The 20,151-nt window shown below is 41.9% G+C and overlaps 1 protein-coding gene across 1 annotated transcript in view; it reads right to left on the minus strand.

Moving 5' to 3' along the window:
• PON3 (paraoxonase 3) overlaps nucleotides 1-13,070 on the minus strand; it is a 31,864-nt gene extending 18,794 nt beyond the window's left edge. Inside the window, exons 1-2 of the mRNA XM_059933880.1 lie at nucleotides 12,942-13,070; nucleotides 12,216-12,286 (exon numbers count right to left, since the gene is read on the minus strand). Coding sequence (XP_059789863.1) covers nucleotides 12,216-12,286; nucleotides 12,942-13,015 — 145 coding nt within the window. The 5' untranslated portion in view covers nucleotides 13,016-13,070. The remainder of the gene's footprint in view (nucleotides 1-12,215; nucleotides 12,287-12,941) is intronic.
• Between the last annotated feature and the right edge of the window lie 7,081 nt (nucleotides 13,071-20,151).

Below are 20,151 nucleotides of genomic sequence, written 5' to 3' on the forward strand. Positions count from 1 at the left end.
CAGAAGACTTATCTACAGACCAAGTGATAACATTTGGAAAGGCCTCACTGGGAAGCTCTCTTAAAGGCCTTTCTGCCAAGTATTTCTCCTCTCCAACTTGTTGAGGCCTGAAAACCCTATCCTTCTCCTATCATATTGGGAAATTACTGAGTAACTGTTCTCTGTTATAAAACCAATAGATCTTAGGATGAACTACTGGAAATAATTGAATTTGAAAGATTTTAGTCAGATCTTTTTCTCACTGAGAGCTGGTCATAAGCATTTTTCTATGGAAAGAGGCATATGATAAGTAAGATATGACTAAGAACAGGATGAAAAAGGGGCTTGCGTAGCTTCTAGTAGAGAGATAGACCCACATATAATGTGATCCCAAGCAGGCAGCATTGAGGGTGAAATGAAGGCAATGGTTATTGAGTGTGGTAAACTGTAATTTACAAATATGGTAGAAACAGGATGTATCAAAGCCACGTGCTCTTCTTTTTTTTTTAATTTGAATTTTATTTATTTTTATACAGCAGGTTCTTGTTAGTTATCTATTTTATACATATTAGTGTATACATGTCAATTCTAATCTCCCAATTCATCCCACCACCACCCCCCCCCCCGCCACCCCACTTTCCCCCCTTGGTGTCCAAACGTTTGTTCTCTACATCTGTGTCTCTTATTTCTGCCTTGCAAACCTGTTTATCTGTACCATTTTTCTAGATTCCACATATATGCATTAATATACAATATTTGTTTTTCTCTTTCTGACTTACTTCACTCTGTATGACAGTCTCTAGGTCCATCCACGTCTCTACAAATGACCCAATATCATTCCTTTTTATGGCTGAGTAATATTCCTTTGTACGTATGTACCATATCTTCTTTATCCATTCATCTGTCGATGGGCATTTAGGTTGCTTCCATGACCTGGATACTGTAAACAGTGCTGCAATGAACATTGGGGTGCATGTGTCTTTTCGAATTATGGTTTTCTCTGGGTATATGCCCAATAGTGGGATTGCTGGGTCATAAGGTAATTCTATTTTTAGTTTTTTAAGGAAACTCCATACTGTTCTCCATAGTGGCTGTATCAATTTACATTCTCACCAATAGTGCTAGAGGGTTCCCTTTTCTCCATACCCTCTCCAGCATTTGTTGTTTGTAGATTTTCTGATGATGCCCATTCTAAACAGTGTGAGGTGATACCTCATTGTAGTTTTGATTTGCATTTCTCTAATAATTAGTGATGTTGAGCAGCTTTTCATGTGCCTCTTGGCCATCTGTATGTCTTCTTTGCAGAAATGTCTATTTAGGTCTTCTGCGCATTTTTAGATTGGGTTGCTTGTTTTTTTAATATTGAGTTGCATGAGCTGTTTATATATTTTGGAGATTAATCCTTTGTCCATTGATTTGTTTGCAAATATTTTCTCCCATTCTGAGGGTTGGTTTTTTGTCTTGTTTATAGTTTCCTTTGCTGTGCAAAAGCTTTTATGTTTCATTAGGTCCCATTTGTTTGTTTTTGTTTTTATTTCCATTACTCTAGGAGGTGGGTCAAAAAAGATCTTGCTGTGATTTATGTCAAAGAGTGTTCTTCCTATGTTTTCCTCTAAGAGTTTTATAGTATCTGGTCTTATATTTAGGTCTTTAATCCATTTTGAGTTTATTTTTGTGTATGGTGTTAGGGAGTGTTCTAATTTCATTCTTTTACATGTAGCTGTCCAGTTTTCCCAGCACTGCTTATTGAAGAGACTGTCTTTTCTCCATTGTATAACCTTGCCTCCTTTGTCATAGATTAGTTGACCATAGGTGTGTGGGTTTATCTCTGGGCTTCTATCCTGTTCCATTGATCTATATTTCTGTATTTGTGCCAGTACCATATTGTCTAGATCACTTTAGCTTTGTAGTATAGTCTGAAGTCAGGGAGTCTGATTCCTCCAGCTCCGTTTTTTTCCCTCAAGATTGCTTTGGCTATTAGGGGTCTTTTGTGTGTCCATACAAATTTTAAGATTTTTTGTTCTAGCTCTGTAAAAAATGCCATTGGTAATTTGATAGGGATTGCATTGAATCTGTAGATTGCTTTGGGTAGTATAGTCATTTTCATAATATTGATTCTTCTAATCCAAGAACATGGTATATCTCCCCATCTGTTTGTGTCATCTTTTCCAGTTTATATTCTTTTATTTCTTTTTCTTCTCTGCTTGCTGTGGCTAGGACTTCCAAAACTATGTTGAATAATAGTGGTGAGAGTGGACATTCTTGTCTTGTTCCTGATCTTAGAGGAAATGCTTTCAGTTTTTCACCATTGAGAATGATGTTTGCTGTGGGTTTGTCATATATGGCCTTGATTATGTTAAGGTAGGTTCCCTCTATGCGTACTTTCTGGAGAGTTGTTTATCATAAACCAGTGTTGAAGTTTTTCAAAAGCTTTTTCTGCATCTATTGAGATGATCATATGGTTTTGATTCTTTAATTTGTTAATATGGTGTATCACGCTGGTTGATTTGAGTACACTGAAGAATCCTTGCATCCATGGGATAAATCCCACTTAATCATGGTGTATGATCATTTTAATGTGTTGTTCGATTTTGTTTGCTAGTATTTTGTTGAGGATTTTTGCATCTATATTCATCAGTGATATTGGTCTGTAATTTTCTTTTTTTGTAGTATCTTTGTCTGATATTGGTATCAGGGTGATGGTGGCCTCATACAATGAGTTTGGGAGTGTTTCTTCCTCTGCAATTTTCTGGTAGAGTTTGAGAAGGATGGGTGTTAGCTATTCTCTAAATGTTTGACAGAATTCACCTGTGAAGCCATCTGGTCCTGGACTTTTGTTTGTTGGAAGATTTTTAATCACAGTTTCAATTTCACTACTTGTGACTGATCTGTTCATATTTTCTATTTCTTCCTGGTTCAGTCTTGTGAGGTTATACCTTTTTAAGAATTTGTCCATTTCTTCCAGGTTGTCCATTTTATTGGCATAGTGTTGCTTGTAGTATAGTCTCTTATGATGCTTTGTATTTCTGCGGTGTCCATTGTAACTTCTCCTTTTTCATTTCTCATTTTATTGATTTGAGTCCTCTCCCTCTTTTTCTTGATGAGTCTGGCTAAAGGTTTATCAATTTTGTTTATCTTCTCAAAGAACCAGCTTTTAGTTTTATTGATCTTTGCTGTTGTTTTGTTTGTTTCTACTTCATTTATTTCTGCTCTGATCTTTATGATTTCTTTCCTTCTACTAACTTTGGGTTTTGTTTGTTCTTCTTTCTCTAGTTCCTTTAGGTGTAGGGTTAGAATATTTATTTGAGATTTTTCTTGTTTCTTGAGGTAGGATTGTATTCCTGTAAACTTCCCTCTTAGAACTGCTTTTGCTGCATCCCATAGGGTTTGGATTGTCGTGTTTTCATTGTCATTTGTCTCTAGGTATTTTTTGATTTCCTCTTTGATTTCTTCAGTGATCTCTTGGTTATTAAGTAATGTAGTGTTTAGCCTCCATGTGTTTGTGTTTTTTACATTTTTTTCCCTGTAATTGATTTCTAATCTTTTAAGCATTGTGGTTGGAAAAGATGCTTGATATGATTTAAATTTGCCAAGTCTTGATTTGTGACCCAAGATGTGATCTATCCTGGAGAATGTTCCATGTGCACTTGAGAAGAAAGTGTAATCTGCTGTTTTCAGATGGAATGTCCTATAAATATAAATTAAATATATCTGGTCTATTGTGTCATTTAAAGCTTGTGTTTCCTTAATTTTGTGTCTGGATGATCTGTCCATTAGTGTAAGTGAGGTGTTAAAGTCCCCCACTATTATTATGTTACTGTCGATTTCCTCTTTTATAGCTGTTAGCATTTGCCTTATGTATTGTGGTGCTCCTATGTTGGGTGCTTATATATTTACAATTGTTATATCTTCTTCTTGGATTGATCCCTTAATCATTATGTAGTGTCCTTCTTTGTCTCTTGTAACAGTCTTTATTTTAAAGTCTATTTTTTCTGATATGAGAATTGCTACTCCAGCTTTCTTTTGATTTCCATTTGCATGGAATATCTTTTTCCATCCCCTCACTTTCAGTCTGTATGTGTCCCTAGGTCTGAAGTGGGTCTCTTGTAGACAGCATATATATGGGTCTTGTTTTATTACCCATTCAGCGAGCCTGTGCCTTTTGGTTGGAGCATTTAATCCATTCACATTTAAGGTAATGATTGATATGTATGTTCCTCTTACCATTTTCTTTATTGTTTTGGGTTTGTTTTTGTAGGTCCTTTTCTTCTCTTGTGTTTCCCACTTAGAGAAGTTCCTTTAGAATCTGCTGTAGAGCTGGTTTGGTAGTGCTGAATTCTCTTAGCTTTTGCTTGTCTGTAAAGCTTTTGATTTCTCCATCAAATCTGAATGAGATCCTTGCTGGGTAGAGTAATCTTGGTTGCAGGTTCTTCCTTTTCATCACTTTAAATATATCATGCCACTCCCTTCTGGTTTGTAGAGTTTCTGCTGAGAAATCAGCTGTTAACGTTATGGGAGTTCCGTTGTATGTTATTTGTCATTTTTCCCTTGCTGCTTTTAATAATTTTTCTTTGTCTTTAATTTTTGTCAATTTGATTACTACGTGTCTCGGTGTGTTTCTTCTTGGGTTTATCCTGCCTGGGACTCTCTGCACTTCCTGGACTTGGGAGGCTATTTCCTTTCCCATGTTAGGGACGTTTTGGACTATAATCTCTTCAAATATTTTCTGGGGTCCTTTCTCTCCCTCTTCTCCTTTGGGACCCCTATAATGTGAATGTTCGTGCGTTTAATGCTGTTCCAGAGGTCTCTTAGGCTGTCTTCATTTCTTTTCATTCTTTTTTCTTTATTTTGTTTCGTGGCAGTGATTTCCACCATTCTGTCTTCCAGGTCACTTATCCGTTCTTCTGCCTCATTTATTCTGCTATTGATTCCTTTTAGGGTATTTTTCATTTCAGTTATTGTATTGTTCATCTCTGTTTGTTTGTTCTTTAATTCTTCTAGGTGTTTGTTAAACATTTCTTGCATCTTCTCGATCTTTGCCTCCATTCTTTCCTGAGGTCCTGGATCATGTTCACTATCATCATTCTGAATTCTTTTTCTGGAAGTTTGCCTATCTCCACTTCATTTAGTTGTTGTTCTGGGGTTTTATCTTGTTCCTTCATCTGGTACATAGTCCTCTCCTTTTCATTTTTTCTATCTTTCTGTGAATGTGGTTTTTGGTCCACAGGCTGCAGGATTGTAGTTCTTGCTTCTTCTGTCTGCCCTCTGGTGGATTAGGCTATCTAAGAGGCTTGTGGAAGTTTCCTGATGGGAGGGATTGGTGGTGGGTAGAGCTGGGTGTTGCTCTGGTGGGCAGAGCTCAGTAAAACTTTAATCCGCTTGTCTGCTGATGGGTGGGGCTGAGTTCCTTCCCTGTTGGTTGTTTGGCCTCAGGCGACCCAGCAGTGGAGCCTACAGGCTCTTTGGTGGGGCTAATGGTGGACTCTGGGAGGCCTCACACCAAGGAGTACTTCCCAGAACTTCTGCTGCCAGTGTCCTTGTCCCCGTGGTGAGCCACAGCCACCCCAACCTCTGTAGGAGACCCTCCAACACTAGCAGGTAGGTCTGGTTCAGTCTCCTATGGGGTAACTGTTCCTTCCCCCTCGGTTCTGATGCACACACTACTTTGTGTGTGCCTTCCAAGAGTGGAGTCTCTGTTTCCCCCAGTCCTGTCAAAGTCCTGCAATCAAATCCTGCTAGCCTTCAAAGTCTGATTCTCTGGGAATTCCTCCTCTCATTGCCGGACCCCCAGGTTGGGAAGCCTGACATGGGGCTTAGAACCTTCACTCCAGTGGGTGGATTTCTGTGGTACAAGTGCTCTCCAGTTTGTGAATCACCCACGCAGCAGTTATGGGGTTTGATTTTATTGTGATTGCGCCCCTCCAACCATCTCATTGCGGCTTCTCCTTTGTGTTTGGATGTGGGGTATCTTTTTTGGTGAGTTCCAGTGTCTTCCTGTGGATGATTGCTCAGCAGTTAGATGTGATTCCAGTGCTCTCGCAGGAGGGAGTGAGAGCATGTCCTTCTACTCTGCCATCTTGAACCAATCCCCACATGCTCTTCTTAAAATGTGATGTTCGTGCTCTTCCATTAAGAGGCTACGTCTGTATCCTCTCCGCTTGAACCTGGGTGGACCTTTCTAACTGCTTTGACAAATAGAATGAAGAGGAAGTGATGCCACCTGACATACAAGGTAAAGTCATAACCAAACCTGCCACCGCTTTCTCTCTCTCTCAAGGCATGTACTCTGGGACCCCTGAACCTAAAAATAAGAAGTCTGGTACTTTAAAGCTACAGAAGAGAGACTGTGGAGAGACCACACAGTGCAGAGAGAGGTCTGGAGGAGTCTCAGATGACTTTAGTTCCCAGCCTTTCAGTCACCCTAGCTGATGCAAAAGGAACAGAGATGAGCTGTCTCCACTAAGCCCTGCCCAAACTGCAAACTCATAAGCAAAATAACTATTGTCTTTTTATTTTTTTAAAAAAACAGGGTATTTATTTATTTATTTATTTTGGCTGTGTTGGGTCTTGTTGCTGTGCATGGGCTTTCTCTAGTTGCAGCTAGTGGGGGCTACTCTTCGTTGTGGTGCATGGACTTCTCATTGTGGTGGCTTCTCTTGTTGCAGAGCACGGGCTCTAGGCGCGAGGGCTTCAGTACTTGCAACATGCGGGCTCAGTAGTTGTGGCACGCTGGCTCTAGAGAGCAGGCTCAGTAGTTGTGGCGCACAGGCTTAGTTGCTCTGCAGCATGTGGGATCTTCCCGGACCAGGGATTGAACCCATGTCCCCTGCATTGGCAAGCAGATTCTTAACCACTGTGCCACCAGGGAAGTCCTATTGTCCTTTTAAGTCACTAAGTTTTGGGGTAGTTTGTTGCACAGCTATAGTAAATGGAATACATGGGAAAATGGTTACCTAAGGTAATGGGTTATTAGTGTGTCAAAAGGCAATTGAGAGAGGATAGAGGAGAACAGGGGAAAGAAAAGTGGAACAAAGCCAAAGAAAATGCAAATTTGAATCAACAGAATAATAAACAATAGGCACTGAAAATTGGAAGACAGAGATTTAATCATATTGATTATGCTGAAGGTTGAAACTAATCCCCAACCAGTAACCTGATAATTACATTAATCAGAGCTTTCCATTTTCTAAGCAGTACAGTTAATCAAGATTTACCTATATATGGTATTTTGATGGCCTGAAAGATTTAGTGCTTTTTCTACATGGAGTAAAATAGACTTTGGGAGAATCCAGCAAAATGAATAAAGCAATTTTAGAAATCATGTTGAATATGGGTGGGTTAGTTTTTGAACAAACTTTTTTCTCTCATTTTTTTTCTCTAAACAATCACTTCTTGGTTTCCTTTTGCCCGATCTCCTTCCCACCTCCATCCTGGATGTGGATACTCCCCAGGCTCTACCTGCCCTTGGCTATTTCTAGGGACAGAGTACCCATCCTACCTGCATCATTGACTCTAGCCCCATGGCTTCAGCTTCCACGCACATGCTCTTGATTCTCCAATCTCTAAATCAAGCCCAATTTCCAGGCCTCTGTATTCACCTGTATATTGGACATTTCTACCTGGCCTTTTCATTTCTCATACTCAGCATGTCTCAAACTGACCTGGAAATTTCCCTCTTGAATCTGCTCCATTTTCTATATTTCAGTTTCCGTGGATGACACTTCTATCCCCCAAGTACACAAAGTAGGAACCTTGGAGTTATCTTTGATGCTTTCCTTTTCCTTACTCCCCAAATCTAACTAATCACAAGTCTTTCAAGCTCTAGAGCTTCCTCCTGGATTTCTATAATAGCTTCCTAATGGGTCAGCTTTGCTCCCCTACAACCATTCTCTGCACTGTTGATAGTCATCTTTTTAAATTGCAAAGTTGACCTTGTTATGCCCCTGCTTAAAACCCTCCAATGGTCCACTAGGGCTGGTAGTATAAATCCCAAATTCTCCGCAGAATTGAGGCTCCAGTCTCAATTCTTGTGGCTCCCACTCTTCACTCTCCATTCCAGGTGTGCTGCAGTACTTCTGTCGGCAGTTCCTAAAATGTGCCAGACTCATTCAGCTACATGCCTGAGCACATGCTGCTTCGTGCTTCTCGGCAACCCACACCTTTCCCACACCACCCTCACCTCCACTTGGCTGAGTGTCACGGGCTCTTAAACATGAGTTGTATGCTACCCTCTCGGCCTTTTCAACCTCTCTTGGCTCCAGCATCCATTTTATGTACTGATACGGTCACCTGTGACTGCATCCACCATGACATTTTCCACACTTGGGCTGCAACCTCCCGCATTTGTTAATGTCCTAGTAGAAAGTAAGCTTCCTGGAAACAAGGACCAGGTTTTATTCAGTACAGTATACTTGCACCCAATATAATACCTGTCTTTTCACTATAAAAGCTTTCAGTAAAAGCTGGTGGGTTGACTAGAAAAGATAAACTGCTTTAGTTTCTTGAACTTTGTCTTGTCTTGAGGTTAAATTATTGATGTGTGTGTTAATTTCTGAGTAGAAGATGTCCTGAGTTGTATACTCTCTGGTTTGGTCTTTTTATCTTCCAAACACCATGTCGCATATCTCCCATGATAGCATTAACCTACTTCAGTAATTCACCTGCAAGAGGAGTGGGCATTTTCCAAAGGACTATGCTTGTCTTTACTTGCTCTACCCAGAGGATAGGGAAGCTAGTGCTTTGCACTCAGATGTGGAAAAGAATTAGTAGCTGACTGTACTTTATTCCTGACCCTCCTTTGCCCTCCTCCCCCACCTACGCTGCACCTGCATGATGGCCCAGTGCATCTCAGAAACAGTGGCACCTGTGGGAGTAAGAATCCCCAGGAACCCACCCCTGAGTCCCCTCCACACACTCGTTAACCTGTGCACAACTAACCTTAAAACCCCACTGCCAAGTCTAAAACAAGGCTTACAAATAGGTATCTACTGCCTTTTAATCTGTCAACCCTATTAGTTGGCATAACTTCATTTCTTTGGCCTCCAATAGTTCTCTACAGACATCCTGAAAGAATGTCACACCAAATTACTATCAATTAATATTATCCTCATTTCACATCTTGGAGAGAAGGTTCTGACAGCCAGCTAAGAAAACAAATGGAACCTACCGTGGAGTAGAAACATATCTTGGAGAAGCGGGAAGCTATAGGAGGCAAAAGGGATGGAGGGGAAGATAGGAAGACACCACATACAATGGCTGTCTGTCTACTTGATAATCCTGCCAAGGGCAAGCTGATAGAGCTATTCATATTTCAAGTGCAGCTTTGATTAACCAAACAACTTCCTAGTTAAGACAATCCTTGAGCCTCAAAGCCTTGGAAAAAGGATGAACTTAACACAAAAAGATCTTTGAGGTATGGTATTTGGAGGTTAGAATGATTTCACCATTCAACCTTTCTTCCCAGAAAGAATACTGGGGAAGGAAAACAAAAAGAGGAAGTGTTTGTTCGCCAATAAAATTAACCACAAAACTCTAGGTCTTGAAGAAAACACAAATCAGAATTTTTCCCCAGCTCTTTTACTGCCTACCTACCACACCCTGCCTTCAATCCTTTAGTGTTTTCCATTGTTTCATAAAGCTTTTCACTCTGGAATAGTTGGGTCTTTCGAGTATTATCTTATTAGTGAGCTTTATTTCAATATCTAGCCTGCTTTGTCTTGGTCAGCTCTATTTATTAATATTTCACCTTTTTGCATCTCAGATTTTCTGTTTTCTGCTGCTATCGTACTTCCCTGAAGCTTCATAATAAAAATGTGCTGTCAGTAGATAAGAAAGGCAGTGTTACACAACAGAGAGTACAAAGGCATGGAAGAAAACTGCCCTGGCTTATAATCTAGGCCTGTCACCCTCTAGTTCTGGACCACTGGGCAAGTAACTTCATTCTTCTGGGTGTCAGTTTCCTAATCTACAAGGACAGATGGCAGCACCCACCTTATAGGGTGGTTGTGAGGATGATGTAAACGTTTCCAAAGGACTCAGTAGAAAGCTCATAGACACTAGGCCTTTGATAAGGCCGTATTATTATTTTTAGATATATAGCAATATTGTCCTACTGACAAATGACCCATGATCATTCTCACTTGTTTAGTTCTGCAAATATAAAATGTACACATGCCAACAGACATGAGAAGTGACATGGCATTTTTTTCCTCTGCTCTAGTTTTAACTTCTCAAGTCTGTTTGAATCATACAATCTGAGAGTTGGACTAGATATTAGAAATGATCTAGTCTAATTACCCCTCTAAATTACTTGGCAGGCTCTTATCTTTTGAGAGATATATATGTAGTCAATGTGAATATTACTCCACAAGACAGTGAACAAATGATTAAATGTTATATTTCCTTATTTTTTTAAATCAAATTAAATCTGACCCTGAGCCCACGTTCCACTAAACTGGAGAGAAATTCAACCTGAGTCTCTCTGCCAGAGTTGTGCAAATACCATAGGTGGTGAATTTTAAAACGAAGCTGAATATTTGGGAAAGTCCATCTGGCCTTTACTCTATGCTAGTCACCACTGAATTACTCACTGCCAAGCCCATGTGGTCCCTTTAACTTAGACAATTTTGCCACTTCCACGTCCTGCATGTGTGCGCATACAACCTTTGCTCGGGCTGTGACGCACGGTATAAAGGATCCAGCCTCCCTAAGGATACTTTCTAACCATTCCTTCCTAGGTCTTGATCTTCCCCCAGAATGGGGCAAAGGTCCCTGTTATTCAAAAAACCCACATATTCTTCTCCCATCTCCATCAGAATCCCTTGAAGGAGCTCAGGTTTTTAAAAACCAAACTCAGGAAGTAGTTTGTCGTCAGTTCATTCTGCTTTCTAGCTGGCAGCACAGACCTCATCTAAGACTAGAGAGCGCAAGGACCAGGCTACTTCTCTTCTTTTTTTAGAAGTTGAGAGGGAAAAAAGACAGAAAACTAAAATCAAAAGGGCTCTTATTTTTTCTGATATATATGTATATCAGAAAAAATATATATACATATATATTAGTAACATATCTTGGAGAGCTATATAATATAAATATATATATAATATATATATATATATATCTTATGTCACAACAAACTATGCTTTCATCCTGTCACGTACTGAAATAAATCACAGTCCCTGACCCTAGGAGGTTTACAGTCTGATTGTGAGAGAAAGAAAGAACACTGCTGGCTCTAAAATAAAGCATGTAGTAGGTGTCACAAGTGAATCAGAGTTTCAGAGTGCTGTGAGAGTTCAGAGGTAGGAGAGGAGTTTCCAGCTGATTTCAGCCAGCAGAGATGAAGAAATCATTGGGGGTAATTTCATGGGCAAAGGTGAGAAAATGAAAGAACACATTCCCAGAACAGTGAACAGAATCTAGCTAGAATTTTGTTTTTCTAGTAGTATTGCCAGGGAGAGTGAAAGACTTGGAGCCAGAATAAGCAGTTGAGGCAGTAAGGAGTAAATGAGATCAGCTCTGTGTGGCGGCCCAGGAGAGGCCAACATGTCTCACGTGAAACAGTGAGGGATGAGGGGACAACAGATGGTTCCTAAATTTTGAACTGAGTCTCTTTGACGATGCGGGTACCACGCTTAGAAGTCTAGAAGAAGAGCTGGTTATAGGTGAGGGTATGAGGGAGGAAATGACAGCAAGGTAAAGTAGATTTCAGACGGGAAAAGAAGGCCTGCAGTTTGAGTGATTAGGGATCCAGCTATGGATTTTCAATTAATTTAAAAAAAAAATTTCAGTCGGTTGTGAGGTTCTTGAGAATAAGGGCTAAGTCATATTGCTGTTAGTACTTGCAGATAAATTTTGAAGGAAGTGACACCTGAAGTTAGGAATATCATCAAGGAGAGGGGAGAAGAAAAAAAAGAAGTAAGATAGGCAACAGAAGAAGACAGAGAAGGGAGTGAAATGTCACAGAAGGGACAGGAGCAGAGTTCAGCGAGGGACCAACCAAAGAGTAGTCAATAACATTTTTCAAATGATTGAGAGATGTCAGTAAGAAAGAGGACTGAGAAAAAGCCACAGATTTTGCCATTTAGGAGACCTCTTGGAGATGTGGGATGAGGTAGCTTGGGTAAAGCTGATGAGGCTGAAGCCTCAGTAGGAGGGTTTAAGGAGTAGCAGCAAATTAAATTAGCTGGCAGCCTCTGTCAGGCGGATGGTACCAAGAAATTGTACTGTCACATACATACCAAGTCCCTCAATAAGGTGGCAGTTCTGGGGTTCTACTGGCTCCACTTCTCGATATGCATTAATTCTTTCTCTGTAGAAGATAAAAACACTGGAGGTCAATGCACAACATCCAAAATCAATGTCTAAACACGGTCTTTAATCACCTTCATATTCATTAACTCTCCTATCATTTATGGATGATATCACACAGCAGTAGACATCTCCTTTTATTTATTTATATAATGTGGATATTATCTGGGTAATGTGCCTATATTATTTATTTAATAGTAAATAAATATTATTAATTTAAATGCACAAAATAATATTACTTAATGTGCTAAAGTATAGTCTATTATAAATCTGCACTTTGGTTCCCTTAACCCCCTATAGTTTTGCCTTTTGATCCCTGTCCCCTACTGCTTTCCCAAAATCCAACAGGCTCCCTACCCCAAGTTCAGCGCTTCCAAAAGAGTTAGTTTGTTCAGGAGCCGAATGCTAAGGGCGACCTGGGAAAGGGGCGGGCCGGGGGGGGGCATTTCTGCCCCACCATCTTAGGAAAGGCAAGAAGTCAGCTCACTTTCCCTATGTGCGCTTCTCAAGGGACAGTTTGCTAGGTGGGATTGAGGAATGGGGTCCCAAACTGCTCATTCTTACCCGCTATAGGAAGGCGGCACCAGGCAGCCCTTAACCTAACTTGGAAGAAGAGAATAAGAGCCGAGGACGCTCCCATCAAGATGCCAACTCACCTGAGCGTCATTAACCTCTCCCCGATTAGGGCCAGGCCGGCGCCCAGCAAGGTAAGCGCCACCAGCTTCCCCATGGTCTTGGGGCGAGACGCGCGAGCGCAGGCGCTGGGGAGGCGCTGCGGGCTGGCGCCTGCCCCGCCCCTGGTGTTGCCCGCCCCGCCCCGCCCCTGGTGTTGCCCGCCCCGCCCGTCGCTTCCTCCCGGGCTGGTGCGCTGCCCGGGCTCTGGGACAAGGTCACGTTGTCCCGCCCCGCCCCGTCCCGCCGCGCAGCTCCTGGTTCAAGGCCACCTTTATCCGCGTGAATCAAAGCTACCTTTATGCTCGAGGTTCAAGGAAACCTTTACTCGCGAGATTCTTTTATTCTTCAAGGCTCAAAGTACAGAGACGGGAGCTGTAGCCCTGGGTTAAGGTCTGGTGTTCTCTTGGCAGCTTTGGCAAGATCCCACCGGTTGCTGGGACGATAGGGGAGGCGGTTTGCTGCCCAAAGCTGCGGAATTCTACCTCATCTCCTCGTGTGGCCTGAAGTGGAAACTGGAGGGGCGGGGGAACGCGGGGAGCTAGAGTTCAGAGCCTGAAACTTTGCGTTTGTGGAAGGCAAGGAGTTATATGAGACGGCGAATTGATCCCTCGACCCAGGGAGCAGTGATAAACGGAAGATAATCGAAGCGAAGAGCTTTACGTCACTCTTCTCCAAGATTTGGAGCACAGGACCTTATCTCCTGGCTTCATGGCCTGCCTCTGAATGCTGAACGTGGTGGGTACCCAGTTCAGTTTGTTGACTGGGTGGATTTGTTAATATCAGCATCCGTCCCCCAACGTTTGGGATAAAGAGAAGTCGGGAGGAAGTGAAGGAAAAGAAATAAATAGAATAGGTAGCAAGAAGATGAGCAGAATGGGGGGAAGGGAAACATAGTTTGTTTGGCAGGTTAGACTTTCAAAAGACTCCTAGATCCTTCTTTCTTTTGGGTCTTCAGATCCTGCCAGGCAAAGAATGCACTTCCCCTGCTCATGATGACGGCCAGGTTGGAGGGAGAGGGGCGGAAGGTGAGGAAGACTTGAGTTTGGGCAGAGCAAAGTAGCATCTTCAAGCATGATCTGTTTTTATTTACCAACAGAAAGAAATAGTACTAGTTCTGTTGAGTTTAAGTGAGTAAATATGTTTGAGAGAATACAGAACTGGAGATATTAAGGAAAGAAAAGGAGGTTTCTGACCTGTGGGATACATGAATATAGTCTGAATACATAATTACTGTAGGATGATAAAGACTTCCACTTATGCAGCACCTACTATGTACCTTGGATTGTGCTTAGAACTTTGCCTACTTTTGATTCTCGGTACTTCTCTGAGGTAGGTAACATCTCAATTTTATAGGTGAGAAAACCAAGGCACAGGGTAGCTGTGTAACTTGCCCTAGGTCACACAGCTGGAGAGTGGCAGAGTCAGGCAGTCCGGCTCCAGACCCTGTGCCCTTCCTTAACTGTGCTGCTTTTATTAAAGCTGTGGAAGAAGGGCTACTAGAGGAACACTGTAACATCTGGAATTGTACTGATAAGATAATTATTTCTAAGATTAATTTTAAAAGAGTTCAAGCAGAGGAGGAATTGAATGCTGTTTTCATGAGGACATAGGAGGAGAGATATGAAGAAGAGAGTAGTGCTCCCAAAGCTGAGGGGCCAGGAGGCATGGTGCAGGCGTGCGTCCAGAGTTTAAGGCTCAGGCTACCTGGGTTATATCCAGCTTGGATAAGGTGCTCAACTTTCCTACCCAGCAGATTCCTGTTTTGTAAAAGAATGTCTGCCTCATACGTGGCTTAAAATAAAATGTTATAATGAGAGCAAAGTGCTCACCACTGTGCTGGGTACATTGTAAGAAGCCAATAAGCATTAACCACCATTTAAATCTGAACCTCCTCCACCTGAGAGTGTAGGTTAATTGTAGGGAGAGACCCCCATCCCATTGATCACTGGGTCTTCCAGTGCCAGCCACAGAACTTTGCACTTAATAGTTAGTCTCTAAAAATTGATTAGATGGGTGGATGCAAGGGATGGACTTGGGAGAAGTAAATATTGGGAGAATAAAAAGAAAGGATGATGAAATAGTAATAATTGTTCCTATGTACTAAGCATTTTGCATGCTTTATCATATTACTTCTTATTATCCTCATTTTTAAAAAAAATTAATTAGTTTATTTATTTTTGGCTGTGTTGGGTCTCCGTTTCTGTGCGAGGGCTTTCTCTAGTTGCGGCAAGCAGGGGCCACTCTTCATCGCGGTGCGCGGGCCTCTCACTGTCGCGGCCTCTCTTGTTGCAGAGCACAGGCTCCAGACGCGCAGGCTCAGTAATTGTGGCTCACGGGCTCAGTTGCTCCGCGGCATGTGGGATCCTCCCAGACCAGGGCTTGAACCCGTGTCCCCTGCATTGGCAGGCAGATTCTCAACCACTGCGCCACCAGGGAAGCCCCACTTCTTATTATCCTCATTTTACAGATAAGGAAAGTGAGGCTTAGAGAGGTTACATGATAACTTACACAAGGTTACATAACTAAGAAGTGTCAGAAATTCCATTTGGATTGAGATCTACTGACCCTAGAGTACTTATTCCTATTTCGCTGTGTTTGCTTCCTCCCAGCATAACATGAAGAAGAGGGTAAGAAAAGAGATATATTCTTGGGCAATTGATTTGCAGGTGCTATGTCATCTATAATTTGTTTTAAATTTCTTCACATTAGGCAGAGGAGTGTGTGTGTGTGTGTATTGACTTCAAACTTTAGAGGTGGATAGTTATCATCTGAATACCGTAATCAGTGATTCAAACCCCTAGCCTGGTTAGTTAGCATTAAAGAAGTCCAAACTTTGGACCATATCACGTGTCACCATCAAAATCTGCACCTGGAGAGTTCACTCATTAGCTCGAGATATTAGAGATAATTATTCAAGGTAAAGCTAGTTTTGTCCAAAATATGTGGATTAGCAAGACATTGCCTCAATCTAAGCAGCTCCAGCTCTGCCTAGAGTAAGAACAAGAACAGAGAAGCCAGCATTCTCAAACCAGTGGAGTGGGTTCTTGGCTGTCTTAGTCCATTCAGGCTGCTATAACAAAAAGCCTATAAACTGAGTGGTTTAGAAACAACAAACATTTATTTCTCACATTCTGGAGGCTGGGCAGTCCAAGATCAAGTTGCCGGCAGATTCAGTGTCAAGTGAGAAACTGCTTCCTAGACTGCTGTCTTTTTGCTGTGTCTTAACATAGTGGAAGAAACAAGGGAGCTCTGTAGGGTCTCTTAAAAGGGCACTAGTGCCACTCATGAGCACTCCACCCTCATAAGCTAATCACCTCCCGAAGGTCCCACCTCCTAATACCATCACCTTGGAGGTTAGGATTTCAACATATGAATCTGGGGTGGGACAAAATGTTCAGACCATAGCACCAGCTCTAGAATACTGTTGTATGCTGTGTCCACACTATTGACCAAAGAAGATTCTGCTTTGTGATCTGAAGTGAGCTGAATCCTCCCTTCAGAACTTTGTCTCAGACTGAAACTTTTTCTCATGTGCTTGTTGAAATACACAGGACAGAGCTGGGACTTCACTAACTTTACAGAACAACGGATCACAGGATGATTTTCATGCCTCCTTGGTAATAAACATTTGTGTGTGACAGATTTGATTTTGAGCTTTGTGTTTATTGAAACATACTGCCTGACAGTGAGATTGTGGGGAAAGGGACCCATAGCCCCTCATCCATATCTAATCTTTGAAGGCTAATCTTTGAGTGTAATGGTCACTCAAACCCTGTCAAGAGGCCAAATTGGCTTGGTGCAGAGACCACTGAGTACATCAGTGTCATAAAAAGGGACTTACTGTCATTGAAAGAGCAGGACAAATGAATTCAAAAGTCCTGAGGTCAAGTCCCAGTTCTGTGTGGAAATGACTCTTTAGTCTTTAGAAATCACCTATTCCCTCTGGGCCTTTCTTATGTATAGAGTGGGGCTCCTCAAAGAGCTAATAGGACCGAATGGAAGCATGTATGTCTAAACAGTAATTGCAGTACATAGATCTAGTTAATCCAACACCATGGATAATGCAAGTGCCATTCAGGGGGATGCAGAATGTACATACGTATCATCCTATGGTGGAAAAATTAGAGGAATTCTATGTTTTGCATGTGTATGATATACATAGAAACAGTATATGACACAAACTGAAGAGTCAATACATGAGATTGGGGTCATGGAGACTGGGGAGGTCAGTGACCATGGAAGGAGACTTTGCTTTTGTTCTGTATGGCCTATGATGTCTGAACATTTTAAACCATGTATTTTCATCGTGTTTATTATCAGACAATTTTTAATTTAAAAAGATCATTCATATTAGTGAATCTTGACCAGGAGTGATAGAGGGAGAGAGCAACAAATCACAAAAGAGAATGTGGTTATATCTCAATAAAGCTGTTTCAAAAAAAAGAGAATATGGATTTTAGAACATTTGAAAAAAAGAAATGTGCAGAACGGTGTATAGTCTGCTACCTTTTGTGAAGTAAAGGGGAAAAATAAGAATATGTATTTGTATCTGCCTGTATTTATATAAAAATATTTGAAAGATACACAAGAAACTAATAAATTGGTTTCCCATAAATGGGGCAGAGGGGATCGCAAGGAGACTTTTCAACATACCATTTTATATCATTTTGACCTTTGAAAAGTGAAAAGAAACTCCTATGAAAACAATGACGCATATTTCAGAAGAAAATGCGTAAATACGCACACGCACGCACACACACACACACACACACACGCACACACCATGTGGAGGTTCTGTGGCTGCTATTGCTTCACATTTCTTCATTTACTCAACACACTGCACGTTTGTTTCAAAAATGACAGACCCCACGGATCACTGTGTGGTGATGACTCTCCAGATATGTTCATGCCCAATGAGTTTAAATTGTTCTCTAGAATGGCATGTGAGTGAGTCCATGGGAGATTGGGAAGGAAGGGAAGGAACATTGCTTGTCATTCACACTTAGCACTATTTGGTGAGCACTTACAACTACTTGCTCCACACTGAAGACATCGTGTGAACAAGATGCCCTTGCGTTCAAGGAGCTTACACTCTAGAGGGGAAATATATTTCAAGAAAGGAAGGAAGGGAGGGAGTGAGGAAAGAAAAGAAGGAAAGAAGCAGGAGGGAAGGAGAAGCAAAAAAAAGAGACAAAGTAAAAAAGTAAATTGTTTCGTATTCTTCTATGAAATAATCAGTCATGTGTAGCTATAAGAGGAGACAGGCTCAGGAAAAAATAGTTTATTATACTCACAAGACCTAGAGACAGGAGGCACAGCACATGGTGCAGGGCCACATGGGAAAGACACCTGGGTGATCAGGAGGCAGAGGACAGGAGGGGAGGGTTTAGGCTGCTGCCTTTATTGGGGTTTCTGCAGTAAAGCCAAGGCAGGGCAGGGTGAACTATTTAGATTGGCTAGTTTGAATAATTTTGGCAAGTTTTGGGCTATAGAAGTGGTCACTAGTCCCCTGGCACCTGGCCCTGGGATGATTATGGCAGAGGAATATTTTCTCTTGGGGTGTAAGGGCCAGATAGAGGGGATATGGCTCTGGACCCGTTAGTTTGGGAATCAAAGACATGCTCCCGGTGGAGCCCTTTGCTGTCCTCAGAACTGGAAAAGCCTCTCTCAAGAGGTGACATTAAAGCTGAGACCTGGGACTTCCCTGGTGGCACAGTGGTTAAGAATCCTCCTGCCAATGCAGGGGACACGGGTTTGAGCCCTGGTCTGGGAAGATCCCACATGCCACAGAGCAACTAAGCCTGTGCGCCACAACTAACCTGCGCTCTAGAGCCCGTGAGCCACAACAACTGAGCCCACGTGCCACAACTACTGAGCTGGCGTGCCACAACTACTGAAGCCCACATGCCCTAGAGCCCGTGCTCCGCAACAAAGAGTAGCCCCCGCTCGCTGCAGCTAGAGAAAGCCCGTGCTCCGCAACAAAGACCCAACACAGCCAAAAATAAATAAAATATATAAACAAGTTTATTAAAAAAATAAAAATAAAAAAGAAATTAAAAGAAAAACCAAAACCCTGAAGCCTGAAGTAAGAGAAGAAACTAAATCTGCAGAGAGTGGGAGGAGGGGCATTTCAGTTGAGGGAAAGATCTTGGTGTTTGCCAGGACCTGCAACAACAGTGTGGCTCAAGCCCTTGCAGGGAGGGGAGTGGCGCCAGATGAAGCTGGCGAGGGACGCGGAGCCCAGATCACATCACACAGCACCTTGCAGGCCTTGATGGAGAGATTGGTAACACAGAAAGGTCTTGGCAGGACATGATGTGATCTGAGTACTTTGCTACCGAGTAGGAAATAGATTGGAGAGGGGAAATACTGGTAGAGAGAAGCCCACCTGGAAAACTCTTTCGGATAAAAGGTAATAGAAGGCTCAACCACAGAGATGGCAGTGGAGATAGGAGACCAGATCTGAGATATCACTTGGAGGTAGAATCAGGTAGAGTTTCTGATGGTTAAGGACAAAGATGAAATTAAGGATGACTGCAAGGTTCGAGCTGGCAATGTTCATTTTGGAGTAATCCGAATTACTTGACATACAGGCGGTATGTAAACCCATTGGAATGAATGGGAGAGAGGAAAGAGGAAAGAGCACCCAATTTTGGCCCTCAAGAACCATTACATTTCTATTTGGATGAGGTACAGGAACCAGCAAAGGAGACAAAAAAGGGATAATGAGGGAAGAAAGAGGAGAATAGTATTGCAAAAGCCAAGGCAGAAGCGTGTTTCAAGAAAGAAGGAAGAGGAGAGCATGCCAAATGCTGCTAAGAAGTCAAGTGAGATGAGAGTGGAGAGAGATGTAATTGGATTTGGCAACACGAAGATCTCTGATGATCTTGATGAGAGCAGTTTCTGTGTGGCAAGAACAGAAGCCAGACTGTAGTTGGTTGAGAAGTGAATGGGTGATGAGTAAGAGGAGACAGTGTGTATCTCGAATAATTTACTTATCATGGGTGTATTAATTATGTGTTATGATGCACTAAACTATCCCCAAACAAGGTAGCTTAAAATACATTATCTCAGCATTGTTGTAGGTCAGAAATTGGAAGCAGCTTAGTGAAGTGCTTCTGGCTGATGGTCACTCATGAGGCTGCAATCATCTGAAGGCATTTCCAACATGACTCACTTGCATGGCTGTTG

The sequence above is a fragment of the Balaenoptera ricei genome, chromosome 9, assembly GCF_028023285.1.
Source record: "Balaenoptera ricei isolate mBalRic1 chromosome 9, mBalRic1.hap2, whole genome shotgun sequence".
NCBI lineage: Eukaryota > Metazoa > Chordata > Mammalia > Artiodactyla > Balaenopteridae > Balaenoptera > Balaenoptera ricei.